General features: G+C 36.6%; 1 protein-coding gene across 3 annotated transcripts; it reads left to right on the top strand.

Moving 5' to 3' along the window:
* Nucleotides 1–1,286: 1,286 nt before the first annotated feature.
* On the top strand, nt 1,287–15,183 carry nadk2 (NAD kinase 2, mitochondrial). 3 transcript variants are annotated; one of them, XM_022675984.2, is made up of 13 exons: nt 1,287–1,668; nt 2,567–2,958; nt 4,905–4,993; nt 5,977–6,065; nt 6,913–6,994; nt 7,090–7,173; nt 7,346–7,482; nt 8,739–8,823; nt 8,991–9,134; nt 9,219–9,274; nt 11,644–11,697; nt 11,837–11,960; nt 13,838–15,183. In XM_022675984.2, the coding sequence occupies exons 2-13, from the start codon at nt 2,719–2,721 to the stop codon at nt 13,974–13,976; spliced, it is 1,323 nt and encodes a 440-aa protein (XP_022531705.2). In that variant the 5' UTR covers nt 1,287–1,668; nt 2,567–2,718; the 3' UTR covers nt 13,977–15,183. The 3 variants fall into 3 exon arrangements, with proteins under 3 accessions (XP_022531705.2, XP_022531706.2, XP_022531707.2); XM_022675985.2 differs by having other exon boundaries at nt 1,287–1,443; XM_022675986.2 differs by having other exon boundaries at nt 1,288–2,958; nt 9,039–9,134.
* The last annotated feature ends 434 nt before the right edge of the window (nt 15,184–15,617 follow it).

Genomic DNA, 15,617 nt, shown 5'->3' on the forward strand with positions numbered 1-15,617 from the left:
AATCAATAAAAGTATTAATTTATTTTTTTATTTTTCTACACAATTATTTATGCTTATGTTTATTTATTTAGCTATTTATTTCGCTATTTATTTATTCATTCATTCATGTATATGTACATTTACTTATTTATTTATTTTTTATACTTTTTTTTATTATTCTTTAGAGTTTCAGGTTAATACAAGAAACAACAATAGAAGACAGCATTAAAAAATTACAAACTAGACAAGGGAGAATAGGAAGAAAGACAAAAATAAATAATATGTTAACCAGAGGCAAGTGAAAGTTCATCACAAATTCTTACAGTTCTTTTACATTTCTCGTTTTTAGCTATTCTAACTGATTTCAAAAATAAGGTAAAGTCCAGCAAAAAAACATCAAATTTTGGTATTGAGGACAAGCATTTGCATCGGTGAATGTAGTGTTTACTTAACAAAATGAAAATATTAATGATATACTCTATATCTAGCTCGACGTGTGAAAAAAATATATATATCTCCAAGGTTAAGTTTCATAGATATGTTGGCTTTCTTCAAAAAGAAAGAGGCAAAGTCTCGCCAGAACTTAGAAACGATGGAACAATAGAAGAAAATATGTGATACTGATTCACAATCCGAATGACAAAATTTACATTCAACATCTATAGCTTTAAATTTTGCAATTCTCTCATTCGTAGGATATATATTGTGAAGTATTTTCAAATGTACTTCTCTAGCTTTATTGGTGATACAACATTTATAAGGTAAAAGCCATGCTTTTTTCCAATTTATATCTGGGATCATAGTATTCCAAAAAAAATTCCCTCTAGGTATAATATATTTCCTTAAATGAAATATACTCCTTATTGATTTATTAGTGCATTTTAGGTCAAAAATACAGACATTGCCTACTAAAAACTGACGTTCCTCTTTCCTGACCTTTTCATATGAGATGTGACTTTTCATAAGATGAACAAGACCATTTGGGATCGCTTTTATAACCGAATTGAATTCTTCATAAACTACAGGGAAACAGTATTTATCCATAAAATTACAGTAAGTATAAAGGTTCCCCTTTTCATCAAATAAATCGAGCAGATACTCAATTCCTTTTCTGTGCCAGTTCTTTATTTTTTATACTTTTATTTATTTATTATATTTATTTATGTCATTTTTCGTCCTCCATAATTGCGACAAACCAGCAAACCACAAAGCGGCACCTGTCTCAATCCTCAGATCGAGTGGTCTTAGATAGACAGCTATGTAGGGTAGAAGCACACAGTGGGGGTAATGGGACGGAGCCCCAGGCGTACGTTACTCTGCACGCATTAAAGATGGCAGCGCCAGTGAGTGAGGGAAGCAGTGTGTGTGTTAGCTGGAGTGACAGTCCTGAGCTCGGGCTGTAGAGGCTGCGGCGGCTCCGCGGGGAGGCTGGTTCTGTGTGTGGAGTTATTTTATAGCTGAGCGGTGAGGAGGAGATGTGAGGCGGGGCTCGGGCTGGGCGAGTAAAGCTGCAGTTACTCTGACGGCTAACCTAGCTAGCATTACTGAGTGTAGCTAAGCTAAGCTAAACTAAGCTAGCCTAGCTAACTATCAGCTTAGCCAGGCTGAGTGACCTTCCACTCCTACACACACTGAGCTCTGGAGGAAACCTGCTGCCCACACCTGCTTCTGTCACTGCAGCCCTGCGAGGTTAGCTATAGCTGCCTTATATCCACCCCGTGTTTATTACTGGAGACGAAGTTTAATAATAGCTGCTGTGCTTTTATAGCTAAATAACTAGCTTAGCTTAGCTAACTTAGCAAATACACCTGCTGCAGTACTGGCTAGTTACTGGCAAAACTAGTTAACGTTAGCTAACTAGCTAACAATTTAAAATACATTAATTTATTTATCTAAATGTTTATAACATTTAGTTTAATAGGTGAAGGCAGTTAAAAAAGTTTCCATCTTTTTAAGTAACCTATCTTAACTAACCTTAGCTAGTTAACCAGGGCTACAGCTAATGATTAGCTATTTTGTTAGTCGACTAATCTGTCGATTATTTGTCTGATGAGTCGATTAGTCAACGATTATTTCTGCAATGCTCTACATCTAGTTGTTTCTAGCTTTCTCTATTGCTTCAAAACGATATAAACATCTTGCTTCAGCTAAACTCGCTAGTAGTTTATGCTGACCACTTTAGTTAAATATATTTATTTATCTAGCTAGCTAGCTTGTTAATTTAACTCTACCTATAAAACAGGTGAAGGCAGTTGGAGACGTTTCCAGCTAATTAGCTACCCCTAAACAAGTCACTAAATTAGCCAATTATTTTTCCGATTAATCAATTAGTCACCAATTATTTCTCTCATACATGGGAATGTTTTGTTTTTTTTAAATAATTATTTATCGATTAGTCGACACTGAAATTTTATAGTTGATTTATATTGTTTTAATGAATCATTGCAGACATAAACTTAACTAGCTAATTAACTAAAGAGTGGGTTGTGGTGGTAGCTGATAGTTTGATACTTGAGACACATTTATTTATTTTTGTTTTTTTGAGTAACCAAGATATCTAACCTAATTTTTATATTGCACTACATAGCTGGCTACCATGAAATAAGGGAAACCAGGCTCAGAAGACCTCTGAAGAACATTTCACACTCTTGCAGCTTCTTTGTACACAACAACAAGGTCCGAATCTTAAGAAGAGATTAAACCTTGCCATCAGGTTTCTTTTCTCTTTTCGTGAGTAGAATGACCTCCCGAGCTTTGAGGACTTTTCTCTGCTCTGGAAACTCAGTGGTGACTATATTAAGTGGAAGCTACTGCAGTCGCCTTTATCTCCACCAGACAGCTGTGTGTAGAGTTGCCCATCAGGCTGGATCTGGGTTCAAACCGTCAAAAGTTGCAGTTGTGACGAAAACCACGAGGTATGAATTTGAGCAGCAGAGGTATCTTTATGCAGGACTGTCAGAAGAGGATCTGGAACATCTGGTAAGGAAACTACCTAGCAGACGGGCACATGTTTGTTTATAATATGATTCATTGGTTCAGAGTTCTCTGTGGATCACTGGTTCGAATCCTGGACTTTGCTGCTTGCCATCAGCAGCCGCAGTCCGAGAGAGCACAGTTGGTTTTGTTGGGTAGATGGCACTCTCTACCCACATCACTTCTAATGTAATGTTGGTCAGCTCTGGCATCTGTTAGCTGATGTATCAGAGCTGGGTCACTGCGCTGTCCTCTGCTGGCTACACAGTAATGCTACATCAGCAGCAGTTTGAAAAGAGGTGGAGTCTGACTATAGTGTGCTTGTGTTGGACACAGAAATATATACATAGACGCCGCATCAACTGACACTGTCTATTGGAGCTGGTGTGTCAGCGTGGCCGCCATATTGGAGAAGTCAACCATGTGCCCCCAGTGCATTTATTAGTACAAAGGAAAATGTATAATATACCTGTAATAATCAAAACTTTACCAATTTGTGATTATTGTAGGTGTGTTATAACTTTTCCTCAGTGCTAATTAATGCACTGGGGGCGCATGGTTGACTCCTCCAATATGGCGGCCACGCTAACACGCCAGAAGGCAGGCTATGCTGCATCTATGTATAAATGTCTATGGAGTTGGGGGGAGTCCTTATGAGTGGGTGGGGTAGTTGGCCTTCCAAATTGTGGTGAAAATGGGATTCAAACTGAAATAAATTATCATAATAGAACGCATGTATTTAAATGGGACACCTGCTGAAGAATGGTTGTCCATCTTAGTTAATGACCACCATATGTTTAGTTTGTGTCTCAATTTGATGGTTTAGCTGATCTTATACAGCTCTGGAAAAAAATAAGAGAACACTTCAGTTTCTGAGTCAGTTTCTCTGATTTTATATGTTTGAGTAAAAATTGTTGTCTTATTCTATAAACTATGGACAACATTTCTCCCAAATTCCAAATAAAAAATATTGTCATTTTATAATTTAGAAAATGAGAAATGGCTGAAATGATAAAAAAGATGCAGAGCTTTCAGACCTCAAATAATGCAAAGAAATCAAGGTTCTATTCATAAAGATTTAAGAGTTCAAAAATCAATATTTGGTGCAGTAACCCTGGTTTCTAATCCCAGTGTTCATGCATCTTGGCATGTTCTCCTCCACCAGTCTTACACACTGCTTTTGGGTAACTTTATGCCTTTATTCCTGGTGCAAAAATTCAAGCAGTTCAGCTTGGTTTGATGGCTTGTGATCATCCATCTTCCTCTTGATTATATTCCAGAGGTTTTAAATTTTGTAAAATCAGAGAAACTCATCATTTCTATGATGTTTTCTTATTTTTTCCAGAGCTGTATGTAATGTTGGTTGTAATGTTATGTTGGGATTATCTGTCAAAATATTGTAAGAGTTTTTAATTTCCCAATTCACTGTAGCCCTAAACTAGGCAAAGGCAAAACAATGGGCAGCTTTAATCTCAACCTTGTGAGTGTTTTGGCAGGCCACACCTCTTCACCATGAACTAGATAAGCCAGTCTCTTTAACTGCTGAATTCGGTTACTATGTTTATTGTTATTTTACTCTACATTTATCAACTTAATGTGAACCTGGCAGTTATTATTTATTTTGTTTCCAAGTTTTATGATAAAGGGACTATTAAAAATGATCCAGAACGACTTGGAATTAAATCGTTTTGGAATAGTTTCCTAGAAAGGGATTAAGCCTAGTTTAAAACTACACAGCATTTTAATAAAGGTTTAATCCCTGTCCTGGAAACTGACCCTTTATGTTATGTTACAATGATGCTGTCTTTTTTCTCTCCTGTAAAGTTTCTATTTTGGAGAGACATTTTTATTTTCTTTGAATTCATATTTATTGCACATTTTGCCTCATCTGTTCTAGTTGTTTAGTACTGTGCTACAATTTGCTTTATTTACCCTCTTTTCTGTGTTGCTAGCTTGCCCTGAAGGGATCCAGCTACAGTGGGCTTTTGGAGAGACACAACATACACACCCATAATGTTAGACAGATTGTGGACAATCTGCAGTAAGTCGCATATTGTGGTGCATAAATATTGTTTTATGACAATGCAGATGGTAGTGATTTAGATATTGAAAGTATGTTACCAGATTGATCAAAATACGATAAAATAATGTTATGTCCCCAGCTCTGCATGCAAGTGTAAACTTACCCAAGATACATTCAAAATATATACAAATCTGATCACCTAAACCACTTCAGGTGATGATCTGAGATGCATTTGTGCCATATGTTATAGCAATGTAAATGCTTATGGCTCTCCAAGATGCGCTGGAAATGAAAATCCCAGTAATAATTGCTGTTTAACTTTTGCATGTGGCATCAGCATGCAATCCAGATATTAGTGAAGTGAAGAGACCAGGTGTAAACAGGGTTTGTAATCAGCATTTAAAACTGCTGAACCAGACCAGCTTCACACAAGGATATGTACAGCCACCAGCATCACAGTTAAAGTGTGTGCTATTTCAGAACTGGATTAATTATTTCATTTTCTTTTCAATTCTAGCACAACATTTTGCTAATGTTTGCTGCATAACATAACATATCATATTAATAACAATCTGTCATTTATATATATCTATGGTCGAGATTTTAAGATTTAGAAAAGCATTATTATCATTACTGTATTGACAACAGTTTTGCCAAAGCATTGCAATAATATAAAAAATAAGAAATTACAAAAAAATGAAGGCAGTATTAGTTACTAAATAATTGACAACGGTAGTTAAAAAATATCGAACTAATAAATTAATTAATATAAAGATTTCCAAAATGATATAATACTTACATATAGACAACTATTGTATTACTTTTGATTCTCGTCATTATTTTATGTACATTGTGTAAAAACCTAATCATGAAGCATAAACCAGAATTGAATGGAGCGTAGAAATGCTCCAAAATGACTTCTTTGTAAAATAATATCTGTGTATATAGATTTCTGTTGGATGTTAAATAATTATATTCATTTATTCTTCTTCTTTCCATAGAAAAGAAGGGGTTGAGGTCCGTGTTGTTAAAAGAGGGGCATACGATGAAGACACTGTCAGATGGGCTGATGCCATCGTATCTGCTGGAGGTTAGTTGGTTGTTGTTCTCTATGGCTATGTTCACATTGCCAGGCTGAAGTGACTTATATCAGATTTTTTTTCTCAATGTGGCTCAGATATGATTTTTTTTTTAATGGCTGTGTAAACGTGCCAAATACGATTTTTTCAAATCAGATCTGAGCCACTTCTATATGTCGTCCTAATTTGGATACGTATTCGATTTATGGACATACGACATGAATGTGAATGGTCAAATCGGAATTCATGTGTCTTTTTGTTTTTACGCATTAGCATTAGTGCTACATGCTTCTCTCTCGTACCCACACATCTCTTGGTGCAGCTGTGCAGCTATAGCTGCAAAAACAGCAAAAGCAAACCACCTGGCCTTTTCTCACCTCCTCGACCTGAGCATGAACTTCAGACCAGCTGTTTACTCTCCACTCCAGCAAAAGATGCTCCACATATGAGCTGCTAACAAACGCATCCATTTCTCTTTATAAAGCTACGAGTCTCTCGTCTCTCTAATATGAGTTTTTTTTTTTTTGTTGTTGTTGTTGTTGGTGAAGGAGACGTTTATACACGTTTCAATGTGCGCATGTGAAACAGCGTTTCAGGGACAGATTCGTTCACATTACACACACAGATCACTTATATTTGTGAATGTGAACCGTCAAGATCTGAGACAAAAATTTGAGCAATGTGGCTTGTAATATGAACATAGGCTAGGTGTCATTTTAGCAACAGTATGTATGTGTGTTTGTTTGTTTGATTTATGTGCTTGCTGAACTGGTTGAGTGTTTGCTTTTTTCACCAGCGTTTAGCCTGGAGGAATCTTGTCATACTCATTTGTTCCTCCTTTTTTTGGGGTTTTTTTAGGCGATGGCACAATGCTGTTAGTTGCCAGCAAAGTGTTTGATAAGAACAAACCTGTAATAGGAGTCAATACTGACCCAGAAAGGTAAATATTAATATATACATAATTTACACATTGCATTAGGATGTTTAGCCCTTAAATGATTGTTCTCTCTATATTTCTTTGTTTTTTTGTAAAAGGTCAGAGGGTCACTTGTGCTTACCCGTGCACTATACACAATCATTCTCTGAAGCATTACATAAACTCAGGAAAGGAGACTTCAGGTGGGTCCCTCCCTGTATTGTACACTATGTTGTCAGGGGTAGGTTTCTGTGCCCTGCCCTCTAGAGCACAAGCATGTAGGCTAAATTGAGTTTTACAGAACTTGAGCTTGTTAATAATAGCTTTATTAATGTCTCTCTATGTCCTCCTCCTCCTCCTTCTGTTCTCCACCAGGTGGCAGTGGCGCCAGCGGATCCGGATGCACTTAGAGGGAACTGGAATTAATCCCACTCCAGTGGACCTGCACGAGCAGCAGCTTAGTTTAGAGCAGCACAACAAGGCTCATCGCAGTACCACAGAGTCCCAGCGCAGTATGGATCCTGTTTTAATACTTTCTTCTTCTGTTCTTTCCTTTTTTTTATTTGTTGTCTTTTTCTATTTTTATATTGCAAAAAATGAAGTGGCATCTTTACATTCCAAAAGTTTACAAGTGAAATAAAATGCAATGAGAATAAAAAGGGTATAAAAGGTAGACCAAAATTGAATTAGCATGAGTGTCAGTAACATGGATTAATTTTTTTTTTAATTAAACACTGAATGCTCAGTGCTGATCTGGAATCAGTTCACGCCTTTTACAAAGTGCAGAATAAAGCTCTGGAAAAAAATTGACCACTTAAAAATGATTAGCATAAAGTTATCCAAAAGCAGTGTGTAAAACTGATTAAAAACCAGGGTTATTCCACCAAGAATTGATCTACCACCCATTTAACTTTATGAATATGAATTTCTTTGCATTATTCGAGGTTTGAAAACGTCTGTAGTTTATATAATAAAACAACAATGTTCATTTTACAATATATACCTATAAAAAGCAAAATCAGAGACACTGATTCAGAAACTGAAGTGGTCTCTTATTTTTTTCCAGAGCTGTATAGTGTGTGTTGTTTAAGACCAGGCTTGGAGATTTGTAATTTATATCTGGCCCTTTGCCTTTCTGTATCCACATTTCTCTTACTGCACAAGAAAAATGTACTGAAACAGCAAATAAACTAATTACACCAATATAAATAAACCAAATAGCAGTAGTACTTGGCATTTAATTAAATTTTTGTGTTTCACGTGAATGTTTGTTAAATAATGAAAACCATACAGTGACTGAATTTAGTTGGTCTGGCCATCCAAAACAGTCACAGGTTACCATATGGCTCCTTTTTTACGTTGTATAAATTTGTTTTTTTATTGTTCATTTCTGTTTTAGACTGTACCTTTGATAATTGACCTTATTTAATATCAACCAGATATGTGCCACTTGTTTTGATGAGATTAAAATGATCCATTTACCATATTAAAGCTGCTGTATTTTAAAACCTGAGCACAATAGTTTTCTTATCCTCTACTCTAGAAATGCAGAACTCATGTCAATCTCAGTGTTGGATGTTTGTCTGCCTCTCTGTCTTTAGTCCTTATTGTCTTGTTTTAAATTAAAGCCTCCAGTCTGCACTTTACCCCCCATAGTCCGTGCCAAAAGAGTTCAAATCCAAAGAGACAAAAGAACAACAGGGATGTGTGACTCTCGTTGTGCTGCAGTGTAAAGCGCTAAGGTGACATGTTGTTGTTTTGGTTACAGGTACAACACATGACGGCTACACGCCACACCTTCTGCCAGTCAGAGGGCTTAATGAGATCTTCATCGGAGAGTCGCTCTCCTCCAGGTATCTGTTTGCCGACCGTGCCGTCTTCTCAATGACTCCCTAACCATGTTTTTTTGTCAGCCATCCGTTTGTCCATTAAGCATGTTGTATTTCATCAGGCCGTGTCTTCCTCACTCCATGCATCCGTGCCCTTTTCCTCTTTTTTTGTCGATCTCCATCTGCTGCAGGATGAAGTATAAATCCTTCAAACCCCATCTCACCCTCTCGCTCCATAGGGCTTCCTACTATGAGATCTCCATTGATGATGGCCCGTGGGAGAAGCAAAAGAGTTCGGGGCTCAGTATCTGCACTGGAACCGGATCCAAAGCGTGGTAGATTTTTGTCTTATTACAGTCATTTTTGAAAAGTTCTATGTTTTGGTAGCTAATATGTACTTTTTTTTCTGTTACATGCAGGTCGTATAATATTAATAAATTGGTGGATCAAGCTGTGGAGGATGTCCTTAGAATAGGTATGAACAAAATAAAAACTGCTTGCTAGCTTATCAGTGTAAAGGCATTTTCACACCTCATGGTTTGTTTAAAAAAAAAAACAAAAAAAGGAAAGTTTTAAAAACTAGGGTTAAATATTAACTTTAAAATCGGAGCCGGTTCTATGTTCGGTGGTATTGGATGCATTTAAACCTGACTGACCAATCAGTGGGTACGTTTACATGCAGCCTAATAATCAGTTAGCAATCGGATTACTGGCTCAATCGGAATAGAGCACGTCCATGTAAACACCTCAGTCGGAATAGAGTGGTCCGATTGAGGCCTTTCCGATTACAAATTCTATCCGATCGAACGAGGTGGATAATCCTTTATGTAATCCGATACAAAGAAGAATAACAGCCTTGTAAACACCTGTACCCGATTACATCCCCAATCGGAATGTTTAAGTACATCTGCGCATGTGCCACAGCGTTTTAGAGCCACTCTCGAGATTAAAGTTCTATTATTAGGAGAGGAGATATTCGTCGTATTTTATGTATATTTATTTCTTACTGCTTAAGCTGTAGTTTAGGAGCGGAGCAGAGGGAAACAAGCGCTCATGAGCTGTTACATATCACAATCAGTTATCTAAATGTATAACCTGCTGATTATTAATTCTGTAGCCTAATGTTACAGTTACTGTACATAATATAGTGTTCAGATTTTCCCGGGGCAGCCTCCAAGACGAGTGCGCGCTCCTGCGCGGAGATTTTCGTTTCTTTAAAAAAAAATAATAATAATATTAATAGTAAACTGTATTTATAAAGCACTGTTCATACATTAAAATTCAGCTTAATTTTCTGTACATACAGAGAGGTAATAAGGAAAAAAATTAAAAGGAAAAAACACAATAAACTATGTGACTATGACATTAAAATAAATAAATTAAAATAAAAAGTAACAGAAATATAGATCAATATATATATCGATGTATAATAATACAAACACAAATTATTAAAACAAAGTTTATTAAAAAATGTCTTCAGACGCTTTTTGAAACTGTTTACTGATGCTGCTTGCCTGATCTCAACTTCAGTTTAATTTCTTTGCTGCATAAAAACAAAAAGCTGCTTCTTCTCTTCTTATCTGTAACACTATATAAAATACACTGTATAAGATTATAATAGCTGGTCTAAAATAATTATATTACAATGTTTCAGGATGTTTTTTTTCTTTGGTCGCAAAACCCGATCTAAAGGCAGCCGAAATGTCCGCGCAACATCGCACGCTCTCCCGGGAGGCTTCTCGTGGCTACTGAGACGACATCCACCACGGGAAAATCTGCACACTGTGCGTGCTCCGCTCTTAAACTGCAGCTCACGCAGTTACAGCTACATTTCCTTCAAAATACTACCACTTTATTGTTGTAATATTAATTGCCTGGATTTTTTAGATAAAGCTGTGCAGTATCTTTAGCAGACTGGAGAGCAGACGATGATAGAAAGCTCATTACAACCAGACGAGACTTTCGTGACCAAAGACTTGTGATCATCTCTGATACCAACTGAAAACTCTGGAAACATAGCTAGTTATCCAGTCACGCTGGCTGACATCACCTGATGCTCGTTGTCATGGTTACGAGTACACTAAGCAATACCACACATGCGCGTCATGTTTGATCGGATAACTTATAGCGTGCATATAAACGGAGAGTTTACTCAGACTATTGGGGAAAGTGTACATATAAACACCTCAATCAGATTCTAGAATCGGAATGAATTCATTCGGATTGAAGGAAAGCTTTGCATGTAAACATAGCCAGTGCTGATTAGCATAGATCATGCCCCTTTATTAAGCCATTTTATGAAATTTAGCATCCTAGCTGGCTATAGCTTCTCTCTCACTGATGAGAGCTCACTTGTGTTGAGAAGGAAACTGAAGAACAGATAAAAAGGAGCAGAAAGCAGATGCAACTAAAAAAAGAAAAAAAAAGAATGGACATATATGAGGTATGGTGTTATGGAGTTATGGTGGAGGCAAAAGCATTCCCCTACTTTAAAAATCATATCCTTTTTTCTTCTGAAAAATGTGCACTCTTTGTGAATCAGCCTTAATGCTAATCACGTACTAGAAGACTGAAAATTATTTTAAAAGATAAAAAGTCCTGCTTTCACTAAAGATATGTCATCACTCTACAAAAAATAATAAAACACACATACACACAGTATGAGTCAAAGTTTATGCTTTAAATTTAATATTCCATATGTGTCCCCTAATTGCATGAAATACAATAATCTACAATGTAGAAAATAATTTGGAAAACTTGAATAGCAATGTCTCACATGATTTTTGCTTTGAAACTGGAAATGTCAAAGTAAATTGTGTAATTTAAATATATATGTTTGAACAGGTAAAACCAAAACGGGTTTGGATTTTCCACTGGACCAGCAGGTCATTGAGAGTGGTGAGTGAAACATACATTTTCTTATATATATATATATTTTTTATTTTTTCTCACATAAGAAAAAGTGTGAATCTTTTGTATTTTTTGCCCAGAATGGTACAAAAGTTATGACACTGTCCTATTTGTATGATGTGTTTAGTAACGAAGGCGTACAATGAGTCTCTCATCTTCAGTCCGGAGGAAAACAGGGTTTTCTTCAGCGTCAGAGAGCCCATCGTCAATAGAGTATTTTCTAATAGTCGCCAAAGAGGTTTTGCAAGCAAGTGAGTATAATGCCTTTTTTTTTTTTTTTTTTACAGAAATTTCAGGGTTCTTCTGGTCCCCCTGTGTTAGGAAACACTGTGATCTGATAGTGAGTGTGAGGTTTTAAGCTCTGTTTAAAGCTGAATTTGGAAATTAGGTCTGTTTGGTGTAGAAAAGATAAAATGTCCCTTTTCACTGTTTGAGGCTAAATTTCAAAATAGAAAAAAATAAGTTTTAAAATGATGATTTTTTTTCTTCTTCCCATTACAATATGAGGCTTCAGACTTAAATTTTAGTATTTTGTAAAACAATTATAAGCAAGTTGGATTATACCATCAAATGTTTTTTGAAAACTGGATGAACCCATTTTTTTTAAATATATTAAAATGTTACACCCAGTTTTACACTTTTTTCTATATTTAAATTTAGCCTTAAATGGTCAGAAAATTGAATTGATCAACATGACACTACCCGAGACAATCCAAAAAGGTATGATTTTTGTGAAATTCAGATTTTGTGGGTGAGAAATAAAACAAAAAAATAAGTAAAATGAATGACATTTCTTCTTAACTATACCAAATAAAAAACAAAATAAAATGACATTGTACACAGATGCACATTAAAGCACATATTAAGGTGTTTTCACACCTGTCCTTTTTTTTATAGTCTTTTTGATTGTACTGGGAATGTGAAGTCTCTGCTAAACAGCTTCCTTAAACCTGTGACACAGTTTGGTGCACAATTTTCCCCCTGTGTGAAAACAAACCAAATCAAGGGAAGCATGGTCCAAGTTTACAAACTCATTAACTGATTCAGACCAGAGCAAATGAGCTGTAGGTGTGAAACTGCACTTGGTGTTTTCTCTGTTTTTAACAAACCTGATTCAACAAGCATGTGTAATTAACAAGTCCTTACTGTGTGTGTGTGTGTCAATCAGAGTGTGATAGAGTGAGGGAATGTGCAGAGCAGATGGTACTGCCACCCCAGGGTTTCTAACCATTTAGTCTCTCCTAACAATCAATAAAAAGCCGCAGTTTAGAAAAAAACTTACATAATCATACAAATAAATTCACTCACCAAGCTGCCAAGCTTTAGTCAGTGTTCCTTAGCTGAAAATATGACACTTGTGAGACACAAGGGGAAAACAGCTGTTCTAACAGCACATGTAAAATACCAAATGCTTTCTATAAACTTTCGAAATAGCTAGAACCATAGATTGCAATGATCAAAAGTTGCTGGTTTTCATAATTTATGAATGAGTTACAAAGGAGTCAGAATTCTCCTACTTTAAAGCTGATGTCCGTAGATTTTGGGATTTAGGGCCTTCTCTGGTGAGAATGGGTAATTGCACCGAGCATGTGGAGGAATCATTTTAAACTGGGTGGGTGTGATGCGGTCTCCTTTCAGAGCGGATTAATCCCATTCCGGGTCATGTTCAGTCACAGAGAGAGAGAGAGAGCACTCAGTCAGGAACTTCACTCCTTCGCTTCTTTGGTTTTACTATGAATGTAAGAGATGCTGTGGAGTTTCCCCTTCTGAAGTCTCCATTGCTCCACCAGCCGCTCGCGTTCAGTAAAACTGAGCCGGATCCTCTTTTAGAGGCTGTATGTGTGACGTAAGTATGTAAAGACGTGTGACGTTGCCAGAAGAAGAAATCTTGCGAAAAGCGCCCCGACACCCTAGTTTTTAGAATTAATATATCAGGCTTATCAGGGATGATCCCTTCTGCACTCAGAAATGCTTCTGCTTTCAGTTTAGAAACTGAATAATACAGACTGCCACTTTAAGTATTAGATTATGAAGTACTTAGTGTTACAAGCTTTTTGGAAAATGTACTACAGGTTGTTGCATAGTTGTCACACACTATATGTTTTTAATGATTCTGTGTTACATTAAGGGTATGTGTCCGCTCGAGGTGCTGGGATGCTTGCATGGTGGTAGACGGAGGAACATCCTTCGAGTTCAACGATGGTGCTATCGCAACCATCAGCTTACACGAAGAAGACCTGCTACGAACAATTATTCTTGATGACTGAACGGATGGTTACTGACCCAGAGCACTATTTCTACTGCACTGGACCTGAATCACTTATCTTTCAAGCCCGGATTGGAGGTGAACACTGACACGAGGTCAAACGTTAAAGCACATTACTGTTGCAGTGGGTTTCTCCGGCCGGAGGCTTAAGCAGCTTTGTTAGAGATGACAGGTTTGACAGAAAATGAACTTTTAAACAGTTTTACAGCTACAGTCTTTTTTAAGTACAATTTAATGAGGATTCAGAGTAAAGTTCACACATTCACTCACTCCAGCAGTATTTTCTAATATGTTACTTGAAGAGATCTGATATGAATTGGACTTCTTTCCATGCGTTCACACTGGCAAGGAACAGAGCAACAAGTGGATGTTTTTGGATGAGTTTTTTTTTATTGGAAGATGGGAAGTGTAGCCGCCATTTGGCAAAAAAGCAGCAAACGACAAATCGAGTTCAGATTATTTATGATTGATGGAGCAACATTCTACACTGATTGGCCAAATTCTTCAGATGAATCACAGACACTTTTTCCTTTCAAGTTTTATATGATTTACCTTTGCACAAATACAAGGACAATTTAGAGAGAAATGAGGTGTGGTATAAAGTAGCAGAGATGTTTTGATTTGTAGCTTGCTAGATAAATATGGTCCATGCTTACTGCAAGTGCTGATACATGACCATTACTTGGAGCAACATGAGCGACTGGTTGCTTGCCAGCGTGAACGCAAGGTGATCAGTTACTATTTCTGCAACTGTTGTAAAATTAATTTTCATCCTAAAACAGCCTATGAATGTAGCCTGTTCCAGTTCTTTTACAATAATGCTCATGTTTGCCCAAATTACAGACCTTACACAAAGGTAAATCTATATTTAAAAAAAGAAAAGAAAAAGGTCACTTTGGATTATAAATCCTTTACACTGAGCACTTACGCTTACGCAGGTTTAAATCACCAGTCTGTGCCAAGCTTAAAATAATCACGGGAGACGCCCATCTGAATTATTGTTCATCTACACCAATCAGTGGTCATAAATTATTAAATTCTTCAGTATGATCCAAGATGCGCAGTGTTCTGTTGGCTGCTTGAAGCATTACGAAATTGTACAGTTTACAAGAAACAAGCCAAATGCATTTTGCTTAAAGAGGGGAAAAACACTGGAATGTCCAATTGTGTTTTTGGTTTCTTCATTAAAATGATCATCAAATGTGAAATTTTGTAACCTGCTTTTTTTTTTCTTGGCACAATCCCTGACTATAGATTAGTAATGCTTGTCCACCATATTCCACCATGCCTAGTTTCAAGAGTTAATGATCTCATCTCATAGTTTTTTTTTATTCATTTTAAAAATGTCTAGTTGTGGTCTTTATTATGAATGAATGCCATGTGAGCTGTTTTTTGTGAGGGGAAAAAAAAGTGATCAGGTGTTTCTATTTAGCCCTGTTTTAGATCACTGAATTACTGGTCCCTGAAGAAAGCCAGGATTTGGCTCTTGTTCATGCAAATATATCGCCTCTGATTGGCTAACCCAACATTCCACCAGGATATAGAATGCATTAAAGCTAGCTAATTAAAAGTGTTTTGAATACAGTAAATTTAACTGATTACATCAACGTTAACGAATGCAGTTAGTCTGTAAACTTTTAAT

Source organism: Astyanax mexicanus, chromosome 17 (genome assembly GCF_023375975.1).
Source record: "Astyanax mexicanus isolate ESR-SI-001 chromosome 17, AstMex3_surface, whole genome shotgun sequence".
Classification (NCBI taxonomy): Eukaryota; Metazoa; Chordata; class Actinopteri; order Characiformes; family Acestrorhamphidae; genus Astyanax; species Astyanax mexicanus.